At 41.6% G+C, this 24,377-nt stretch overlaps 1 protein-coding gene across 2 annotated transcripts in view; it reads left to right on the top strand.

The window, feature by feature from the left end:
- The window catches only part of NETO1 (neuropilin and tolloid like 1), a 187,450-nt gene that overhangs the window by 149,150 nt on the left and 13,923 nt on the right, over nucleotides 1-24,377 (top strand). For both annotated transcript variants that reach the window (XM_040353897.1, XM_040353898.1), the window contains exon 8: nucleotides 10,852-10,965. In XM_040353897.1, the coding sequence (XP_040209831.1) occupies nucleotides 10,852-10,965 (114 nt within the window). The remainder of the gene's footprint in view (nucleotides 1-10,851; nucleotides 10,966-24,377) is intronic.

Raw genomic sequence — 24,377 nt, forward strand, 5'->3', positions numbered from 1 at the left:
TCCCGGAACCTTGGATGACTGGACCATCAGACGTTGCAATCTGCAAGCTGACTCACTGGTAGCAGAGGAGTGTCGGGAGAGCAGGACCTGGGCGAGGAAGGATCTCGTCACAATACTATAATATTTTTTTCCGGCATCTTCTGGAACAGTGCCTCTGCAATGCCTTCATTCTGATGAAAAAAAGAGGTGACGGGTCCATGGTCCATGCGGACCTTGTGTGGAAGATTGCAGAACTCATTTTTCTAAAGTACCAGATGCCAATGGCTGTAAACCGAACTGGATGTCCGGCTGCTGGTGTTGTGAACCCTGAACAACTGACTGGTCATCACTTTATGGACCACATTCCACCCACTGAAAAAAAAACTGCACCCACAAGGATGTGCGTGGTTTGCTGCTCCAAGCGCGACGACACTGGAAGAAAAATCCGTAAAGAAAGGCGTTTCTATTGTCCCGACTGTGACGTTGGACTTTGTGCTGTACCTTGTTTTCAAATGTTCCATACCCGAGACGTTTACTAACTAATAATATTGCACCCTTGTTTGACCCCCCCAAAAAATCTGAGTTTTTGAATATATTATTTGTTAAAATGTCTTGAACAAAAAGTATTGTTATTATAAAATTATTATTTGTTATTATATATTATATTATAATTTATGATTTTGTGTTTCAAACTTTATCATACCCGAGACGTCTACTATACTCTGGTTTGGACAGATTTAGGTGAGTTATTCCTAAGAATTACAGGCCTGCAATCTAAAAGGCCAAATTTCCATGCAAAATAATGGTACCGCTTTTAGCACCTAAAATCTGAAAGAATCATACCGCCAGGGAGGTTAATGAATGAGGTGAAGCTCTGCTGATTTCCATCATCCAATCATGTGCAAGCAAAAATAAAGTTTTTTATTTTCTTTGCCTGGGATTTGGTATGCCAGCTGTTTCTGCAATCCTAAGTAGAGGCCTGTTCTATAATTCAAAGTGCAGCTGTAAGAAAAAAGTAATGTCATTAATATCAAATAAGAATTAACAGTTTGTATCTCATTCATTTACAGAATTGCAGAGTGTGGAAGATTGCATTTACATCTTCATGACCCACTTCCTGGACGTTTTTATTTTAAATGATTTTTTTATATTAAAGTTTTAGATTTAAATTTGTCAAGCTATGCCTGTGTTGCTTTTTTTTGTTTGTAAGAAGAAATGTGGTGATGGATGAACTGATAGAATTAGGGTTGTTTATATTATTATTTATGTATATGTTCAAGTAGTGGAGTATTCAGAAATTATTACTATACTGTAATATTTTACAAAATCAAAGATCATATACAGATATTTTCCAAAAAATACATTTTATTCAACCATTAGTAAAAACACATACTGTATGTATAACATTTTTATGAGTATTATTATGCAACACTCATAATTAAATAAGCCAGTCGTTACAAATATTAAACTGATAAATAACACTGCTGTATCTATGAATTTTGTGGTTACCTGCTTTATGAGTATTAAACAGTTATGCCCTGTACACACAATCGGTTCGTCTGATGAAAATGGACCAATGGACCGTTTTCATCGGACGAACCATCTTGTGTGTGGGCCCCATCGGTGAAAAAAAAAATAGAACCTGTTTTAAAATTTTCATATGGTTAAAAAACCGATAGAAAAAAACGATCGTCTGTGGGGAAATCCGGTCAAAAATCCACGCATGCTCAGAATCAAGTCGACACATGCTCGGAAAGCATTGAACTCCATTTTTCTCTGCACGTCGTTGTGTTTTACATCACCGCGTTGGACATGATCAGATTTTTAACCGATGGTGTGTAGACAAGACTGATGAAAGTCAGCTTCATCGGATATCTGATGAAAAAATCCTTTGGTTCGTTTTCATAAGATATCCGATCGTGTGTACAGGACATTAGGATGTGATAGACAACAAATTTACCTACAAATCAATAAAGAAAAACTCCTAAAATGTAGTTTTTTTTTTTATATATAAGTGTTTTTACTATTGATTGAACAATAAAATATTGTATATATTTTTGTATTGCATCTGTATATATTCTTTGACTCCACATAGTATATCCATCTTTACATTTAAATATTGATTCTTGGAAGTAGGGTTTGGATGATGGGGAGAGGGTTGGATGAATGGAGTGATGGCTCAAAAGAAGGAAGGACGGAGGAATACAAAGAATGAGGTAACAAGGTACAGCAAGAAAGTGAAAAGGGGGAGGGGTGAATAGTTTGAATATATTGATGTTGGGACGAATGGATAGATGGATTGAAGCACAGACCAGAAGAAAGAGGGAAAGAGAAAGGGAGTGATGGAAGCTTAAAAAGAGGGTTGAGACAAAGGTGCCTTTGAATACACTTTTAAATATTCATACTGTACAGTGTTTAAAAATCCCACCAGTGATATCATCTACTGTACATGGAGATTGTATGAGTTTGTATAGGTTTTTTTCCTAGTGCTCTAGTTTGCTTATGCAATCTAAAAACATCACACGCTGAAGTTGCCAGGTGGCCTCACCCTTATCTATATAGGAACTGTCAAATGACAAGCCAGGCATTAGGCAGTTTGCCTTAGTTGGCAGCAGAGCAATTTAATTATTTTATTTTTTGGGTCCGGCGGTGCTGCAAGAGTCGTGATTGACGATGGAATTACATCGGGGGACACTTTTTTTATTTTTTAATAAAGGAATTGTCAAAAACTGTCCCTGTGTTTTTATTACTTTTTTGGTGATGCTATTGAGCAATTTAACCATTTCCCTACCGCCCATAGTCATATGACGTCCACAGATGGGATCTCCCATCCTGGGTGGACGTCATAAGACGTCCTGGACTTCCCGGCCGTCTAGGGGCGCGCGCACATGGCATCGCACGGGACCCGGTGCGCATAACCGGCGGCCGCGATGTCCACCGGGCACCCGCCATTGCCCGCAATCATGGCAGGACTGTGGATCTGTGTGTGTAATCACACATTAGGGAACATTATCAAAAACATGTGTCAAAAGTGTCCGATATGTCCGTCACAATAAAAATCGCAGATCGTCGCCATTACTAGTAAAAAAAAAAAAAAAAGCAATGAAACTATCCCCTATTTTGTAGACGCTATAAATTGTCGCTCTATTTTTGTTTATAGTGCAAAAAATAAAAACAGCAGAGGTGATCAAATACCACCAAAAGAAAGCTCTATTTGTGGGAAAAGAAAGAACATCAATTTTGTTTGGGTGACACGTCGCACGATCGCGCAATTGTCAGTTAACATGTGTCGTGTTAACTGACAATTGCACGATCGTGCGACGTGGCACCCAAACAAAACTGATGTCCTTTTTTTCCCACAAATAGAGCTTTCTTTTGGCGATTCGGCACTGTGTCAGTCCTGAATCGCAAAAAGTGCTCTGGTAAGGAAGGGGGTAAATTCTTCCGAGGCTGAAGTGGTAAATTTTTGGGTGCCCACTGGATACCAGTCATTTGCAGTACATTGGTTTAATTGTATTGCAGATAATATGATAGCATAAAAGGTAGCTCTTAAAAGGTTTTACTCGGACAAGTAAGTTGTTTTTTCTGCTTAGATCATTTGTACTCTATTTTGTTTTAGGAATTGTTTATCCATTTGGCAGTTTATTTGATTTGTCTTTGATTCATGTGTGTTTTGTTGAAATCTTAAGCATTGCTTGTATTGACATTTAGGATAATTTGATACTTTTGTTCTTGTCTTGATATTTTAAAATCGAATAGATTTGAAGACATGCTGTATGCCGTGAATAGTATTTGGCTGTCTCATACGTTTTAAATGTACACTAATCAAGCTATCTTTTAGTGTTTAAAAGCCTTTTTTTTTTTTTTTAAAGAAAAACTGAAGAAATGTAAAGTGTTTAAAGCCAGCCTGGGCTGCCTTGAGGTTTTTTCAGGGGTGCCTTGACACAGGGCCTAAAAATTTCCCCAAAACTGTTTACAGGGCATGGGTGGATGACACCTGCCTTCTAGTTACACAAAGCCACAGGTTTTCATTGTACACCATTACAACCAGGGATGGACTGGCCATTGGGACTACAGGGAGCTTCCCGGTGGGCCGATGGCTCAATGGGCCGGCTTCAGTGACAGCGGACTGCCGCCCCCCCCCGCTCCTCTGTCTCTCCCTCCCCGCAGTGCTCACCTGGGGGGAACAAAGAAGCAGGGGGAGTAGCAGGGGGGAGTGGACAGACAGCTGACTCAACAGCTATGGCCTGGGAGTTTCTCACTTCTGCCTAATCTTGTGCCATAGGGGGCACCGAACTGATTCTTTGCCCCGGGTAAAATAATGTCTAGCTTCCCCACTGGTACTGCCTATAAGAGTACCAGTACCAGCCATTCTACTCTAATAAAGTAGAACGGCTAATGGCTAGTGAAGGGGGAGAGGGGGCTTGGGTGGCCGGGGGGTGGGGTGCGGGAGTTGTCCGGCCGCCATGGGAGAGACATGTCAAAGTGGGCCAGTCTGGATGAAGTCCAGGGCCAAATTTATGTCCCAGTCCAGCCCTGATTACAACCTTCTAGCTGCCACCTCCTAACGACCAATGGCATAATCAGTTGATAAGGAGGATGTCAATTTCCTGCATATCATCCTTGTTTGACCATCCCTTGCCTCTCTCCATCAGCTTTGGGGTCTCATTAGCTAAGTGATGGAGAAAAATTGAGGGAGAAGAGAAACATTGGAATACTAGTCAGTACCAGTTTGCAAAAGTTTATTTGCTTTGGAAGAATAAATCACCTCTAAGGTTGGGCGCCCTACGTGCACTGATGTTGCTGCATTATGTAAAACTAGAATAGTTTTTACATTTTAGAATGGGGTGCCTCCAGATTATCCATAATTTAAAGGGTGCTTTTACTGAAAAAAGGGAAACACTGTTTTAAGCCCAGGGCTGCTGTTAGAAACCACGGGGCCCCATACAGACAATCTAACACGGGACCCCATACAGACAACATGACACAAGACCCCATACAGACAATGTTTCAGTTATGAATGAACACAGTGAGTGATCGGTACAGATCATTCATTGTGTTTATTCAAGAAAGGAAGGGGCTGGTAAATATGACATATTAACTCAGAATCTACGCCGACTTATGTTTAAGCGTATGCTCAAACAGAGATACGCTTAAACATATCTAAGATAGGACGGCTTGCGCTGTCCTATCTTAGATTGCAATATTTTGGATGGCTGCTAGGTGGCGCTTCCATTGCGGTCGGCGTAGATTATGCAAATTAGTAGATACGCCGATTCACGAACGTACGCCCGGCCGACGCAGTACTTTTACGCCGTTTACGTAAGAGATAGGCCGCGTAAAGTTAGAGCTAGGCCCTATTGGAATAGTAATGTTAAGTATGGCCGCCGTTCCCGCCGCAAAATTCTAATTTTTTACGTTGTTTGCGTAAGTCGTCCGCGAATCGGGATTTACGTCCACGTCAAAATCAATAGTCCCGTGCGGCGTACTTAGCCGCAATGCACACTGGGAAATATAGGCACCCGGCTCATGCGCAGTAGCAAAAAACGTAAAAAACTTGAGGTCAAGCCTCATTAACATAAAACACGCCCCCCTCAAACAGATTTGAATTAGGCGCCCTTACGCCCGCCGATTTAGGCTACGTCGCCGTAAGTTAGCAGGCAAGTACATTGTGAACCATAAGCTAAGCCATGCCTTAAGCTACGCCGCCGCAAAGTTGCGGCCATCTATGTGAATCTAGGCATAAAACTTGAAATATCCTATTGTGTGCTTGCAGCTGCCTGTGGAAAGAAGCGGGAATCCAGCAGCACTGTGGGGGTAGGGGGCACACAGGGGGGCCTGGGCAGCAGGGGGAAATGTATGGTGAACAGGGAGGGTGATCAGTGTGGCGGGGGGGGGGGGGGGCAATTATTATGGTATGGCTCTCTCTGCAGCAGCTGAAAGCCAACAGGAGGTAGAGGAAGAAAAGCCAGCTTTCATTAGTTCCAGTAAAGTGCCCCCCTGCCACACCAATCACCCTCCCTGCCCACATTCAATTCATTCTGCTGCATGGGCCCCCCTTGCTGGCCCAGGCCCCGTACAGGAGGACTGGTGGTACCTCCTTATCTACGGCTCTGGTTAAGCCATCCATTCAAACAGATTCCGTTCAGTAGTTTTTATATTGAAGACTTGATAGTGAAGTGAAACATATAGACCCTGTTCAAACCAGTGCACTGTAATGTATACATTGTATCATACAGTAACACACTGCAGGCAACATAAACATTTTTTTCAATGATGCCTTTTTATACATCCATGCTGCATTGCAGTGAGATTAAAAATGTATTCATGTTTTTGATACCCCAATCCACTACAAGATCCCTTTAAAATCAAATGATGTACATAAACCCATGTTTTACCTGCACTCGCATTGCATTTTGCTTTCATTGAAAGGTGACAAGTCTTGCCTGGCAAAATGTACAAAATACATGTAAAGTGTTGAGCATCAAATAGACATTAAACTGTATGATTGCATGCCCGCATAGGCATGATTATAGCCTTGCACAGTTGCGATGGGCATCAAACCTTGTGTGCAATTTATATTATTAAAAAAGCCCTGTTTGCAGACTTTTAAAGATGTAGATAAGACCTTTTTCCACTATGATAATTTTTACACAATTGTAATTAGTCATGTTATGTAACACAATTGGATAGCCAAAGGGAGTAATGTTGTATGCCAAATAATATACTTACACACATATATGTTATACAAACACCAAAATACAGAAAATCAATACCACTGCATATCTGATATCTGTGTAAATCATATGTTTTAATATAAAATGCTGCTTTATGATCAAATGCTGCCATCTGCTGTTCAAAACAGTACTTGCAGTTTTAATAGATTTAGCCATGATATTGCTGCTTTTGTGAAAGTTTGCACATAAAAAAATTATAATAAAAACATTTAAAGCATTGAAATGGCAATTTTTTACTTACAAAGGTTAAGTGTTAAATGATATTCAGATTTCCATCTACATCAGTTAGTACACATGAAGCAGAAGTTTGCAAAACTTTGATGCTCTGTACATGCAAACAATTCTACAACACATTCATTTTGGGTTCATGCTCTAAACCATATAAGCCTGCAAAAAGGAAATGCCAAGGCAGCCTCACCATATAAGCATATGTGCTCCAGTGTCAGAGTACATAATGAGCATAGGTGTGCGCAGGGGGTGTGCCAGGTATGATTGGGCAAACCCTACTCACTATGTGGGGTGTCGATTTCCCCCTACTGCCTGGACTTCTCCATGTGTTGGACCTCCTCACCCCGCAGTGCTGCAGGGGATTTTTCAGGATGGAAAGCAGGGAAAGGGGCTAGTAAATAAGTAATTTACTGGTACCTTCTGTTTCTAAATGAACACAGTGAACACACTCTTTTACTGTGTTCATTCATAACTGAAGCATAAAAAGCAGTGTTTACTATGCTTCAGTTTGTGAATGAACAATAATCTGCTCAGCATAGAGAAAGTCCCATTTATTTACTGTTCAGTGACTGAGGCTGCAGAAAAAGACATGTGTGCTTGAGCTTGGGGGTGCATACCCTAATGCAATAGGATGTGCTTACCCATGATAATAAGCTTAACCACTTCAGCCCCGGACCATATTGCTGGTCAATGACCGGGCCACTTTTTGCGAATCTGCACTGCGTCGCTTTTACTGACAATTGCGCGGTCCTGCGACGTGGCTCCCAAACAAAATTGGCGTCCTTTTTTTCCCACAAATAGAGCTTTCTTTTGGTGGTATTTGATCACCTCTGTGGTTTTTATTTTTTGCGCTATAAACAAAAATAGAGCGACAATTTTGAAAAAAAAATGAATATTTTCTACTTTTTCCTATAATAAATATCCCCCAAAAATATATAAAAAAATAATGTTTTTCCTCAGTTTATGACGATACGTATTCTTCTACATATTTTTCTAAAAAAAAAAAGTCCCATAGACTTTAACAGGGTTCGCATGTTCGCACATATTTTTTGTCTGTTCGCATTTTCTGGTGTGAACCATACTGGGGGGGGGGGGGGGTGGGGGGGCGGCGTTCATATCATCCCTACTTGGCAATACTGTTATTTGTTTTGTTTTCAGTGTATTTACAGGGAAATACACTGAGTCATTATCCTCAGTTCCTTCCACTGAAGGAAAATCTACAATGTGTGGAAACCAAAAAATATTTCTAACTTTGGCAACTGATAAAAAAAAGAAAACGTAAAAAAAAAAAAGTGAAAAATGACTAAACTATGCAGTGCAAATATGGAGCACATGATTGTTTTTTTCTGCTTGTGATCGTTCATTGTACAGTCCAGTTACTGAAACAACCACAATGATTTCCTCTATTTTAACTAGACATTTCTCTTGAAAATATGACGTTCTCTTTTTGCAATATAAAATGTTGGAAAAGCAATATTTACATTTGGTTTGATATCTCTGATTTTAAAAATGACTCTAAATACTCTTATGCCGTGTACACACGATTGTTTTTTCTGATGAAAAAAGTCCGATGGACTTTTTTCATCGGAGAAACCGATCATGTGTGGGCCCCATCGCACATTTTTCCATCGGTGTAAAAAAATAGAACATGTTTTAAATTTTTCCGATGGAAAAAAAAACCATAGTAAATTCCAAGCGTCTGTGTGGAACTCCATTGGAGAAAAATCCACGCATGCTCAGAATCAAGTCGACGCATGATCGGAAGCATTGAATTTTTTTTGGCTCGTCGTAGTGTTTTACGTCACCGCTTTTGGCACGGTCTGAATTTAGTCTGATAGTGTGTATGCAAGACTCATGAAAGTCAGCTTCATCGTAATTTCGACGAAAAATTTCATCTGATTTTATTCCATCAGAAATCCGATCGTGTGCATTACATATTTATACTGCAGAGACTGCTGAGAAGATAGACACACAAGGATAACAAGTTCAGTGATTTAAAATGCTGGTTACATGTCTTGATCACATGCCGTATAATTAGGTGCATCCCATTACTCCCAGCAAATAAATATCAGATAACAAGCAGCAAGTGCAACATGGTATATTATGAAATAAAAAATATATATATTTTAGCATTTTCTAAAAAAAAAAACACTGTCTGGTAATATTAAACATTGTTTTTCTTTTCCTATAAAAATGAGTATCTTTTGCATTGGCACCTTTGCCAGGTCTCCAAGTTTGGTAGTTTGGTAGTCCCCTAGGGTTGGAGGTTCACATTGCTTTGCTATGGTATTGTTGCATCCTTCCTTCAAGGGAATTTTGTCTTGAGATTCATCGGCAGAGCAATCTGAGACCAGATAATCTGGTGCTTAAAGTGATAGTTCCCCCAGCGATGTTCCCAAGACTAGTGGTCTGGGCAAATTGATCTGCTGTCAATCAAATGCTGTTCTGAGCGAGCGGGCCGAGCTGCTCTGTATTAATATATGCAGACAGGGCAGCTCAGGAGCCAACAAGCACCAGTGCCCCCATGGAAAGTGTCTTTCCATGGGGCACTGGATGGGGGGAGGAGCCTGGAGTGCCAGTGCGGGACCCCAGAAGAAGAGGATTTGGCCTTCTCTGGAAAACCATTGCACAAAGCAGGTAAGTATAGCATGTCTGTTATTTTTCATTTTAAAAGAATGATGTTGCTTTAGTTTACTGCATGTTGCGGCAGAGCTCCTCTGGTTGTAAAGTGCACTTATACTCAAAAAGTGAAGACTTTTCCTCTTAAAGGAATAACTATTAAAGCTAAATGTAGCTAAGCAGTTGTAGATGCCGTATGTATACAATAAGTATGTTTAGGTTAGCAGGAGAAATCAATGAAAGCTGAGGTGGAACCCAGGAGATTGACACACCTAGAAGCAGGGCTTTTTTTCAGGGGGAACTTGGTGGAACTCAGTTCCCCTACCTCTGGCTCAGACCCTTTGGTGCCTTCTCACCACAATCACTTGTAAACACAGAAGTCTGGTTTCTGTGTTTACAAGTGACAGCTCTGCACTCTGTATTTAATGCAATCCTGGTATTTAATGCCCCTTTAAGACCCTCCTACTGTTTTCGTGAAATTTGACTGACCACACCCACTATTTGATGTATTTTGGAGGGTGTGTGTAGTGGGATGGGTTTTGTGGGGCCATGGTTAAGTTCCAGCACCTATTGTTTGAGAAAAAAAGCCCTGCCTAGAAGTGTCATTTTCGCAGTGTAATTCAGGAAAGGATTTCTCATGAACAGAGTGGTGTTTGGCAGTGTGGGTGGCAGGAAAGATGGCTGTTTACAGGTCTTACCTTACACTGGGCAATGAAAGGCAATATATTATTTATTAGCAATCAATATAGGTCAGCCACATTTGTCCTTTACATTTTCAGGATCCACTACTTGCTCCTAGCAGTACAACACAACCACTGTGCTCTGCTTCTTTTCTCCCTTATTGCATTGGTCTGGGTCAAGAATAACCTGACAGAAAAAAAAACAGAACCTTTATAAGATGAACTAAATTCAAATGTCAATAGGCAAGAACTGCTAACCAAATTCCCCAATACTGTAGATGGTCACTAGAGGTACTATTTACAAATCAGTATGTGAAATCATATAAACTCTCGTCAAAATTGCTTTCAGGTAAATATTATAATAATTTTTGAAAATAATATTATACTTGGTAAATGGTAATAAGTAAAATTTCTCAATCTATTTCAAGGAACTTATTCTTTACGGATAGCAAAATGTTTCTTGGAATTGGCATTGCCAGTTGAATGTAAAATCGTAAACATTTAGTAAAAATGCTATATATATATATGAAGCATTTTACTGTTGATATAGATAACACAATGCTCTCTAAAATGTAAAAATGTAATACTATTTCTCTTTTTTTTTCTAGCCCCATGTGAAGCAAATTCATTTTTTTGTCATAGTAATATGTGCATTAATAATACATTGGTCTGCAATGGAATTCAGAATTGTGTGTATCCTTGGGATGAAAACCACTGCAAAGGTAATAAAAAGAAACTAAATTAATTGCACAAAGCAATTTACATATACTATTTATAATTATTAATCATCTTGTTTCAATTGTGATATATATTTTCAGAGATTGTAACACATACCTTGGACTTTCAGACACATGGTTTAATTAACAACATAGCTGTAATTTTTTTTTTCTATTAAGATTTATTTTTTATGTAATAAGCTTTATTACATGCTAATATTGTAACTCTAAATTATAGCTGTAAATAAGTCTGAAACAATATGGTCATTCCTGTCATTCATTTATGCTGCTAATGCTGGTACTCTACTAGGTAACAAAATAATGCTGTACTAGTAAAGTATTATTTTGTACTTAGTAGAAAATGTATCATTACAGTAATACTTAGTACTTTTATTGTGCATCCCCCTTCCCCTCGACTGGGATCTGAGTGTCAGCTAGGGATGAGCCGAACACCCCCCTGTTCGGTTCGCACCAGAACTTGCGAACACACCAAATGTTCGTGTGAACTTATTACCCTATTAGAGTCTATGGGACTCGAATATTTGAAATCTAATGTGCTAATTTTAAAGGCTAATATGCAAGTTATTGTCCTAAAAAGTGTTTGGGGGCCTGGGTCTTGTCCCAGGGGACATGTATCAATGCAAAAGAAAATGTTTTAAAAACGTCAGTTTTTTCGGGAGAAGTGAATTTAATAATGCTAAAAGTGAAACAATAAAAGTGAAATATTACTTAAAATGTCGTACCTAGGGGGGGGGTGTAAAGTTAGCATGTGAAATATCGCATGTTTTCCGTACATAGAACTGTCCCTGCACAAAGTGTCTTCTCTGAAAGGAAAAAAAGGCATTTCAAACCGGACTTGCGGCTATAATGAATTGTCGGCTCCGGCAATTCAGATAGAATTAATTCATAAAAAAAAAGCCTCGGGGTCCCCCCAAATTCAATTACCAGGCCCTTTAGGTCTGGTATGGATATTAAGTGGAATCCCGTCGTCAATTTAAAAAAAATGACGTGGGGTTCCCCCCAAATATTCATTCCAGACCCTTCAGGTCTGGTGTGGATTGTAAGGGGAACTCCACCCCAAATTTTAAAAAAAATTGCCTGGAGTTCCCCCAAAAATCCACACCAGACCCCTTATCTGAGCACGTTAACCCGGTCGGCCGCAGAAAAGAGGGTAGAACAGAGTGCGCCCCCCCTCTCCTGAACCGTACCAGGCCACATGCCATCAACATGGGGAGGATGTCCCCATGTTGATGGGGACAAGGGCCTCATCCCCACAACCCTTGCCTGGTGGTTGTGGGGGTCTGCGGGCGGAAGGGGTTATCAGAATCTGGAAGACCCCTTTAACAAAGGGGACCCCCAGATCTTGCCCCCCCCATGTGAATTGGTAATGGGGTACATTGTACCCCTACCATTTCACGAAGGAAGTGTAAATAGTTGTAAAAAACACACACACACAGTAGAAAAAAGTCATTTATTAATAAAAAAATAAATAAAAAAAATCCAGCGATGGTAATTCACTCGGTTGCGGCTCCCTGCTCCAACGTTGTCTGTATCCAGCGACAAGTGATCTCCTCTCTGGTCCAGCGATGAGAAGATCATCCGGGATCCACAGTGCAGCATCGCCCGCCTTCTCTCTCCGCCGGACACAGCCCAGCGAATGACGCGCCTGGAGCTTTGACATTTCTTATATTTGTGAGGCGGGGGGACACCGTCACGTGACCCCGCCCCCTCTGACACAAGGGGGAAGCCTGGACTTCCCCAGTGACGTAGCAGAGGGTGCGTCAGAGGAGGACGGGGTCACGTGACGGTGGCCTTGCCTCACAAATATAAGAAATGTCAAAGCTCCAGCCGCTCATTCGACGGGCGGTGTCCGGCGGAGAGAGAAGGCCAGCGATGGTGCTCCGGATCCCAGACGATCTTCTCATCGCTGGACTGGAGAGCAGATCACCCGTCGCTGGATACAGACAATGTTGGAGCAGGGAGCCGGACCGAGTGGATTACCATAGCTGGATTTTTTTTCTTTTTTTTTATTAATAAAGGACTTTTTTCTACGGTGTGTGTGTGTTTTTTACAACTATTTACACTTCCATTGTGAAATGGTAGGGGTACAATGTACCCCATTACCAATTCACATAGGGGGGGCAGGATCTGGGGGTCCCCTTTGTTAAAGGGGTCTTCCAGATTCTGATAAGCCCCCCGCCCTCATGTTGAGGGCATGTGGCCTGGTACGGTTCAGGTGAGGGGGGCGCACTCTTTCCCCCCTCTTTTCTGCGGCCGGCCAGGTTAACATGCTCGGATAAGGGGTCTGGTGTGGATTTTTGGGGGAACTCCACGCCATTTAAAAAATTGGGGTGGAGTTCCCCTTAAAATCCACACCAGACCTGAAGGATCTGGAATGGATATTTGGGGGGAACCCCACGTCATTTTTTTTTAAATCCCCTTAATATCCATACCAGACCTGAAGGGCCTGGTAATTGAATTTGGGGGGACACCCACGCTTTTTTTTTTTTTATGAATGAATTCTCTATGAATTGCCGGGAGCCGACAATTCATTATAGCCACAAGTCCGGTTTTAAATGCCTTTTCTTCCTTTCAGAAATGACACTTTGTGCAGGGACAGTTCTATGTATGGGAAACATGCGATATTTCACATGCTAACTTTACACCCTCCCTAGGTACGAAATTTAAAGTAATATTTCACTTTTATTGTTTCACTTTTAGCATTATTAAATTCACTGCTCCCGAAAAAAACGTCCGTTTTTAAAACTTTTTTTGCATTGATGGACAGGACCCAGGTCCCCAAACACTTTTTAGGACAGTAACTTGCATATTAGCCTTTAAAATTAGCACTTTAGATTTCTCCCAAATACTTTAACAGGGTGTTCCACGGCTTTTCGAATTTGCCGCGAACACCCCAAATTGTTCGTTGTTCGCCGAATAGGCGAACAGGCAATGTTCGAGTCGAACATGAGTTTGACTCGAACTCGAAGCTCATCCCTAGTGTCAGCACAGTTTTATGTACATGATAATTTGGAGCAATTATCATATAATTAGGAGCAAAATTAATTTCTTAAAGTTTAGTTTAGGATTATATAAAAATAAAAAATTATAAGATAATGAAAAAAGAGACAGCATTTTAAATCCCATCCACAAATGTTGATTTTCCTAGACTTCTGACAAAAAAGGGTAGGTAGCACACTGATAAACTTTTCCCTCTACTTTGTCTGTATTCTTCTTTAAAACATTGAAGACGTGGGAGTGCCATACTAGTTTGTATAGTCCATAAACTAGTTTATTCTGGCTTTTGTTGCTCCAATCTCTTTTTTTAGTCATCTCTAAAAAGGTGCATCAGGACAGTTGTAGGACAACAGCCTCCAGGACTATACAACATTACAACAATTTATCACAAGATTCAGTGCTCCTTTACCACAAAAAGCCTGCTTTTGTCTTGTGTCATTATGTTCTCTGACAGCTAAATCCTATATATGCCCCTCCCTTTCTGAGTACCACTATAGACAGATTAGGGGAGGCAGATCTTAAGACAGTTTTATGTATTTACACTAGTTTCTTTTTAAAAGACACTTAATGTGGTTGTAAACCCTATTTATAAAATCTGACCTGGGCACAGACTGTATTAGCCTGATTCAGGTAGAGCGGCGCTTCTTTAGGTCGGCGTAGCGCATCCCATTTGCACTACGCCGACGTAAGATAGTGAGGCAAGTACTGTATTCACAAAGCACTTGCCTCCTAAGTTACGTCGGCGTAGCGCAAATGGCCAGGCGTAACCCCGCCTAATTCAAATTAGGCAGGTAGGGGGCGTGCTCCATGTAAATTACCTGTGACCTCATGTAAATGAGGGCCGTTGGTGCGTGCGCATGCTCAGGATCACGTCGCAAAGACTCCTTGCTTTCGACGTCAACGTAACCTACGCCCAGCCCCATTCACGTACGCTTACACAAACGACGTAAAATACGACGGCTGTTCCGTCATCTATACCTTGCATGGGCTGCGCCATCTTTTTGGTGGTTTATCTTTACGCCGGAAAAACGCCTTACATAAACAGCGTATCGGGCGCAAGTACGTTCGTGAATCGGCGTATCTAGGTCATTTGCATATTCCCAAGCGTAAATCGACGTAACGCCCCTAGCGACCAGCATAAATATGCAGCTAAGATACGATGGCGTAGGAGACTTATGCCAGTCGTATCTTAGCAACAGAGAAGCGTATCTCAGACTGAGAATACGCTTAAAGATAGGACAGCGCGGATTCGGACTTACGACGGCATATCTACTGATACGCCATCGTAAGTCTTTGAGAATCCGGCTATTTATCTGTAGTGTTTACTTATTTCTATCCAAAGCTCCCATGTCTTTCTGCTGCCCCGTTACCCTGTTATCAGCATGATCACTTCTGACAAGTTCTCTGACACAGGAGATAAAAGCAGCTGGAAATGTGTGTCGGGGAGGGAGCTTAGAGATAGATGAGTGTGTCTATTCACAGTACAGCTGTACAAGTTTCTTCTTTCCTCTGCCTATGTGGTGGTGGTGGGGGGGGGGTGTCTTTCCTCCAATCAGCTCTCACACACGGGCCCAGATTCAAGAAGCACTTGCGCCCGCGCAACCATAGTTGCGCGGCGCAAGTGCTTACTTGCTCCGGTGTAACGAGTGCTCCTGATTCAGGAACCTCGTTACACCGACTGCAGCCTAGGATGTGACAAACATAAGCCTCCTTATGCCTTCACATCCCAGGCTGCATTCTTGCGTTGGCCGCTAGGGGGCGCGGCCTTTGTGATCGGCGTGTAGTATGCAAATTGCATACTACCACCGATTCACAAAAGTTGCGCGGGCCCTGCGTACGCAAGGTACGGAGTTTCCGTACGGCGCCTTTAGCATAAGGCTGCTCCTGCTAATAGCAGGCGCAGCCAATGCTAAAGTATAGCTGCGCCTCCCGCCCGTGAAATTTAAATTTCACGTTGTTTACGTAAGTGAACCGTGAATGGCGCTGGACGCCATTCACGTTCACTTAGAAGCAAATGACGTCCTTGCGACGTCATTTGCCGCAATGCACGTCGGGAAAGTTTCCCGACGGAGCATGCGCTGTTACCTCGGCGCGGGAGCGCGCCTAATTTAAATGATTCCCGCCCCCGGCGGGATCATTTACATTAGGCGCCCTTACGCAGGGCTAATTAGCATAGCGCCCGCGCAATTTACGGAGCTACTGCTCCGTGAATCGCTGGGCAAATGGAAATATTTGCGTGGGCGCAGAGAAAAATCTTTGCTCTTTGCCCACGCAAATATTGCTCCATTCTACCTGAATCTGGGCCACAGTGTCTGCCCAGACTCCCCTCCCACTGCTGAAACAGGAAGAAACAATTGTAACATGATGTGCACTTTCTAAAGAGTGTAAAAAGCTGAAGAGAGCAGCTATACATGTAAAACTTATGTAGGGAGATTTATTTAATCTCTGTGTATCATTTGAGGCGGGTATAGGAGAGGGTTTACATCCACTTTAATGTATTATAATGTATTCTATTTAAATATATATATATATATATATATATATATATATATATATATATATATATATATATATATATATATATATGTATTATAATGAGAAATTGATATATATTGATGTATATTAGATACGTGAATCAGAAACATAGTAATACCACACTGAAATCAATTCCTTCCATTAATTGCTGATGATTAATTTCATGAGAAAACCCATTACTCATTCAAAGCCAGTAGGACAAACTCTATGTGAACTCCATGTCATATAGTATCAGACTAATTTACATGCAGGGTGCCAGACGCATGGATTCCAATTTTTTTTTTAGAAGCACATGATTAGAGCCCGAAGCTCTAATTGGCTTAAAAAAAGGGTAAGTTCGGGGTGTGCCCTGAGTCCACCCACTTGTGTGACGATAGTACATTAATATTCGCTAATGTCTTTCTGATTCTCCTCTCGGCCAATCAGGAAGAGGGTCCTGAGACCAGTCACCCGATTGGCTGAGAGGAGAATTGATTCTATTGCTTGCCTAGGGAGAGGAGGGAGGAGATGCACGGAGGAAGCTGCCGTGATGCTGAGGAGGTGGAGACACAGGGGAAGCCGCCGCCTGGAGGAAGCGCTGCCCACGACCTAGATGGGGTAAATGCAGGGCTGGTGACCAACCAGTGCATTGTTTGTCACCCCCCCCCAAAATATATACCACCAGCTGCCACTGGTATCAGATATTACAGGGTTAATTGCATCATCCCATAATCACTTGCTGCCAAATCACGTTCATGTACGTAATTGGCTTCAAGTGGTTATACTGGGTTTATGGCTGCAGAGGTATGCCATAACCCCAGTAATTTTCAGCGGCAATGATCTTTCATCTAAAAGCAATACTAGCAGCTGATTAGCCGCTGAATTGCTTACAGGTGGCAGGAGGGGAAGATCCACTGGCGCCTCCTCTGGCTTTCCTAATTGGAGGCTGGTATCCAATCTGGCAGTGCAGCTGGGTTACCATAGAGCTGGCCGAGGACCGGAAGGTTCCCAGCCATCTCTATGGTCTAGGAGACAGGATGTGATGTCATTACGTCACTTCTGATTAGGATAGATGTAAACACTTCCACTGTTTTTTGGAACGTGTGAGCTCAATGTTTTTTATTTATATAATGCTTTCCAGGGTAGAAGAGAGATCTGGGGTCTTCATAGAGATAACCTGTCATGCCTTATTTTTATCACAAGGGAAATGTACATTTCTAGTGATAGAAATAAAAGTGACAGTGTACATTTTTTTTTAATAAATCAATAATATATATATTTTTTAAAGCACCTCCACCCTCTCGGCTCGTTCTCAGAAGCAAACGCATATATAGGTCGTGCACCAAACATGTGGGTGCAATAATTCTATTGCTAGGCCTCTGTAACTCTAAACTGGTAACCTGTGAAAAACAATATATATATATATATATATATATATTTATATATATATATATATATATAAAAATATACAGAATCTCACACAAGTGAGTACACCCCTCAAATTTTTGTAAATACTTTATTATTTATTATCTTTTGATGTGACAACACTGAAGAAATTACACTTTGCTACAATGTAAATTAGTGAGTGTACAGCTTGTATAACAGCGTAAATGTGCTGTCCCCTCAAAATAACTCAATACAGCCATTAATGTCTAAACCGCTGGAAACAAAAGTGAGCACACACCTACAGTAAGTGAAAATGTCCAAATTGGGGAAAAATTTGCAATTTTCCCTCCCTGGTATCATGTGACTTGTGAGTGTTACAAGGTCTCAGGTGTGAATGGGGAGCAGGTGTGTTAAATTTGGTGTTATCACTCTCACTCTCTTATACTGGTCACTGGAAGTTCAACATGGCAACTCATGGCAAAGAACTCTCTGAGGAGCAGAACAAAAATAATTGTTGCTCTACATTAAAATGGCCTAGGCCAGGGATATGCAATTAGCGGACCTCCAGCTGTTGCAAAACTACAAGTTCCATCATGCTTCTGACTCTGGTGTCATGCTTGTGGCTGTCAGAGTCTTGCTATGCCTCATGGGAATTGTAGTTCTGCAACAGCTGGAGGTCCGCTAATTGCATATCCCCGGCCTAGGCTATAAGAAGATTGCTAAGACCCTGAAACTGAGCTGCAGCATGGTGGCCAAGACTACTTGGCAGTATGCTGCAGCTATAGGAACATGACTGCCAGTTTCTTGTCTTTCTGTGGCACCCCCTCCCTCTAGGCTCATGTTACTCCCTTCCTCAAGCTGTTAACCAACATCAGAGCCTTCAAATCGCTGCACATCCTCCAGCAGCAAATAACCGGCACTGTGGTCAAATTATTCTAGGGACCCTCTGTGCATGATGGCGGGGCTACAAGGAGTAACTGTGAACAAGGAGCCGGTAGAATAGGCCGCTTTGGCAGCTACATTGGAAGGCAAACTACTCTAAACCTGGGTAACAGAGGATGAAGAAGATGAGGATGGCTTCATTATCCACTCCACCAACTCTTCTGCATGTTGTGGATCTCGCAGTGCATTATGGGGCGTTCCGTGGCGCTCAAATTTCCCACAAACGCCCCATAATGTTCGCTGTTTGGCGAACGGGCAAACACCTGATGTTCGAGTCAAACTTATATTCGACCCGAACATCAAGCTCATCCCTAATCAGCAGTAGTTGAATGGTCCTAACTGCTTGTATTATCAACTCCTAGCTATCAATAAAGTAACTGGCCAGAAAGAGACATTTTTGATTGTATCAATTAAGGTTATTCTGTCACAATCGTCAGGAAATCTAAAATTAAGTATGTCATCTAAAATCTATATCATATATAGATTTTATTCTCAGAATGGATTATTTTATAATTTGCTTTATATCTGAGAATTGTAGTTGTTTTTTCTGGATTCTTTCTTGATATACAGTACATTACATAATATGACATAACTATAGTACAATCTAGGAATGGAGTACAGATCGATCACTGCCCCAGTGGAGCGCATATTTGGACTTCCCTTAGTAAGATCAAACACACAGACATAAACACACACACACACGGTAACCACATGCAAAGTTTTTTATTTTGTATTAACCTTTAACAATTACATCTTTACTGTTTGTTAAAAACATAATTAAACTATACAGCTATTCCAACTTTGTAATTTGTATTTATTACACCTTTAAAAGGTCACTAAAGGATTTTTTTTTTAAGCTAAATAGCTTCCTTTACCTTACTGCAGTCCTGGTTTCATGTCCTCATTGTTCGTTTTTGCTCTGATGTTGCTGTAATCCTTCTCTGTTCTGAACACTTCCTGGTTGTCTGTTTCCTGATGAAAAAAGTCATGGGAGCTTTCTCTCTGTGGTCACTAATCAAGGAGGTGTGATTACTGTGTGTCTAAAACCCCTCAACATCAATCAGTTTCCTTTTACAAACCATCGCTGTATTGGCTCTGAGTCTCTGTACATCAAAGAACCAGGAAACAGCATGCAAAAACGAAACTGAAACTATAGGTACATTATATGATTGATTTTTATTTATTTTTAATCATTTAAAAAAATGTTTTCCTTTACAACTCCTTTAAAACAAGTCTATAGCATAAACTTGTTTTGCTTTAGAACGAACAAGTAATGGTTAGAAGAACTGTTAGCTTTTCTTGTCTTTGTGGCCTAACACTCTCTGTTTTTACTGGAGACCACTGTCACCAGGAGAGAAAGTTATTGTAAATCCAAAAATCCATGGAAACAAACAAATTAATTAATACTATGACTCAATGTCAATTTCATATCACAGGGTATTAAGGGCAGGAATCTGTGAATCATAACATGAACATGCATATGAGGAGTGTTTGGAATGGAACACAAACCCCACCCATGCTCTAGCAACATAATCACAGTATCCCATGTCAAATGAGTCTGTTGTAAGCAGAACATTTTTGGAGATTAGCAAACACCTGAGCAAAATTCAGCAGGTCACCCAGTCCTCTGACATTCTAAAAAATCAAGAGGATCTCCATCATAGCCTCAATGGGAGTGTCAGATATGGAGAATTCTGAATAAATCTGCTCTTGGTACCCCCATACCCCATCAGTTGTAATCTTCTGATACTGCAGGGGTTAATGCAGCTTCTAGACCTGTTATAGGCACTGGTTAAGAGTGCCACTATGACTGCCCTTCCTGCCCCCCCTTTCATGTATGGAAGCTAAATTGTAGCTTCCATCAATAAAATAAAAAGCACTCTATGATTGAAGGACAGGTGGATGAATAAAAAGTCTGTATAACACTCAGATAATGTTCTTTTTTTATCTAAAAAAAAAATGATCATTTTCTTGAGGCAGGTCAAAGCCATCATACTTGTCTTGCCAACGTGGCTTAAAACAGAGCTCATAAACTGGATTAAGGATATCCTAAGCAACATACAAATTGTCAAGAATGATTCTAGAACAGTTAGTTAACACCTCGAGAGCTTGCAAAGGAATAAACATAAAATGTATTTCAATTATTTAACCACTTCCCGCCCGGCCTATAGCCGATTTACGTCCGGGAAGTGGTTATGAAATCCTGACAGGACGTTCCACAACGTCCTGCAGGATTTCATGCCGCGCGCGACCGTGCGGGCGCGCATCGCGGCGATCGGTGATGCGGGGTGTCAGTCTGACACCCTGCATCTCCGATCTCGGTAAAGAGCCTCCGGCGGAGACTCTTTACCACGTGATCAGCCGTGTCCAATGACGGCTGATCACGATGTAAACAGGAAGAGCCGTTGATGGCTCTTCCTCACTCGCGTCTGACAGACACGAGTAGAGGAGAGCCGATCTGCGGCTCTCCTGACAGGGGGGGTTCGCGCTGATTGTTTATCAGCGCAGCCCCCCCTCGGATCGCCACACTGGACCACAAGGGATGCCCACCCTGGACCACCAGGGTGGGCAAAAAAAAAAAAAAAGCCTGCAAAAAAAAAAAAAAAGACGTTAAAAAAAAAAAAAAAAAAGCATTCAAAAAAAGAAAAAAAATGCCAATCAGTGCCCACAAATGGGCACTGACTGGCAACCTGGCAAAATCAGTGCTGCCCCACAGTGTCCATCAGTGCCACCCCACAGTGTCCAACAGTGCCCATCCATGCCCAGTGCCCACCTATCAGTGCCCATCTGTGCCACCCATAAGTATCCATCAGTGCCACCCATAAGTGCCGCCCATGAGTGCCCATCTGTGCCGCCTATGAGTGCCCAGTGCCACCCATGAGTGCCCATCAGTGCCGCCTATGTGTGCCCATCAGTGCCGCCTATGTGTGCCCATCAGTGCCGCCTATGTGTGCCCATCAGTGCCACCTATGTGTGCCCATTAGTGCCGCCTATGAGTGCCCATCAGTGTCGCATACCAGTGCCGCCAATCAGTGCCACCTCATCTGTGCCCATCAGTACTACCTCATCGATGTCCATCAGTGCCATCTCATCGGTGCCCATTAGTGCTGCCATATCAGTGCCCGTAATTGAAAGAGAAAACTTATTTACAAAAAAATTAACAGAAAAAACTAAAAACTTATTTTTTTTTCCAAATTTTCAGCCTTTTTTTAGTTGTTGCGCAAAAAAAAAAAATTGCAGAGGTGATCAAATACCACCAAAAGAAAGCTCTATTTGTGGGGAAAAAAGGACGCCAATTTTGTTTGGGTACAGTGTAGCATGACCGCACAATTGCCATTCAAAGAGCGACAGTGCTAAAAGCTGAAAATTGGCTTGGGTGGGAAGCTGCGCAAGTGCCCTGTATGGAAGTGGTTAAATATAGGAGAAACTTGATGAATACATCTCTTAAGCCTCGTACACACGATAGGTTAACCAGAGGACAATGGTCTGAAGGACCGTTGTCATAGGTTAACCGATGAAGCTGACTGATGGTCCGTCACGCCTACACACCATAGGTTAAATAACCGATCGTGTCAGAACGCGGTGACGTAAAACACAACGACATGCTGAAAAAAACGAAGTTCAATGCTTCCAAGCATGCGTCGACTTGATTCTGAGAATGCGTGGATTTTTAACTGATGGTCGTGCCTACTAACGATCGGTTTTGACCAAAGGTTAATTTTAAAGCAAGTTGGCTTTTTTTTTGACCTATGGTTAAATAACCTATGGGGCCCACACACGATCGGTTTTGACCGATGAAAACGGTCCTTCCGACCGTTGTCCTCTGGTTAACCTATCGTGTGTACGAGACCTTACTCATCAGTTAGCAAAAAAAAGTTTAATGTTCCCCAGTAGCAATGAAATATTTGAGCAAGCCAAGGCAGCAAATCTTTTAGAAGGATTAAAACCCCTGAGGTTATCCCTGTTTTTCTCTAGATGTTGTTAATACTGGTCCAGTCATGTAACTGTATAGCAGATGATGCCTCAAAGAGGCGGGTCACTTCCTGAGCAGCGACCCTCAGCTTGGCTGGGTACAGCATAGCATGCATTTTACGTTGATCCACTGATGAGTTACATTTGGTAATGGACGATAACTCTTTCAAAGTAGGTTCTACCTCTGAATCAGTGGGATTTTGGCCTGCTAAGGTGACTATGCTCATCAGGGTGCTTTGCCACTGAGCTACCGGGGTAAAGGTAATCACTGCATTGCAAGCCGTTCAGTCTTCCGCAGATCACAAAGCTCCTTCTGAAGCTCTTCTTCATCAGCCACAGGAGCATAACAATATGTTGCAGGGAGTGCAGCCATATTGATCTAGTTTAGTTGCCACTTCTTCCCCCTTCTCTGCTTGCTGACTTTCACATGGCATTTCACAAAGCAGTGTAATCTTGCCTCCTGGCCATGGACACTGTTTCCTCTCATCCCTTACAAGTCATAGTGGAACAAAAACAAACCATTGTATTTTGTTGTATTTTGTAATATTCAAAACAGAGAAGTGCAGTGCAAAATTGAATATAGCACAGTCCACAGATGAAGCAAACTAAAAGTCCCAAAAAGATGAATACCAAATCCACCAGTGATGATTTATAATAGCAAGTGTAGTGGTGATTGTCCCTCCACCTCAAGTCTCATTACTGCGCTCACCTCACTATATGGACTACTGAGTTAACAGATAGTCACAAATGCAGATTCCAGCACAGCAGGTATTCAAATTAACAGTCCTCTGCACCGGCACAAACGATGAGAGCAATAAGCCATATATGAAGAAAGAGGGGAGGAGATCTAAACCAACATAAAACTAATCACATGTATCAAAGAAAGATAGGGCTCATAAAAACACACTCATGCCGAGTGATACCAAAGGATGGCAGCGGGTGACGTCATCCAGAACGTAGCTCCTTCCCCCGTACACATTACGTTCGATTGAATTTCCCCAGCGGGGTGGAGCCTTGACCTCACCCAACATCTATATAAGGAGCTTGGTTGTCATACCAATCGGCATAGTTTACAAGCCGCGAACATCAAGGTTTGTGCTTGCGCAGAGAGAGTCAGCTGATCAGCACTCCGGGTATCAAATCAGCTGTACAATCAAAGCAGTCTGCACACTTAAGTTAAAAAGCCTGCATAAAAAGTGAAAAAAGGAATAAACTGAAAGGCCACGATTCAGCCCAAATGCTGCCACCTAGTGGTCAGATAATAAAATATCTGAAAATCCAATAGTTCATTTAAAATTAATAGACTCACCCGATGCCATTCTTAAATATGTCATATATTATACAAAAATAATCATAAACATTAATTCTTGTACTATACTCCATATCTAAATTTTACAAATAAATAAATACATCAGAAAAAATATTAATCGAATACAAATTCATCATAAAAATTCATAAAATATTCATAAAACATTCATCATAAAAATGTATTTATCAGAAATAAAACAATTGAGATCAAAATCAACGTTCAACCCTTCGGGCGTTAAAACCTTTGCCTATTCAAAAGAATTCATGTTGACTAATAA

Source organism: Rana temporaria, chromosome 5, assembly GCF_905171775.1.
Source record: "Rana temporaria chromosome 5, aRanTem1.1, whole genome shotgun sequence".
NCBI lineage: Eukaryota > Metazoa > Chordata > Amphibia > Anura > Ranidae > Rana > Rana temporaria.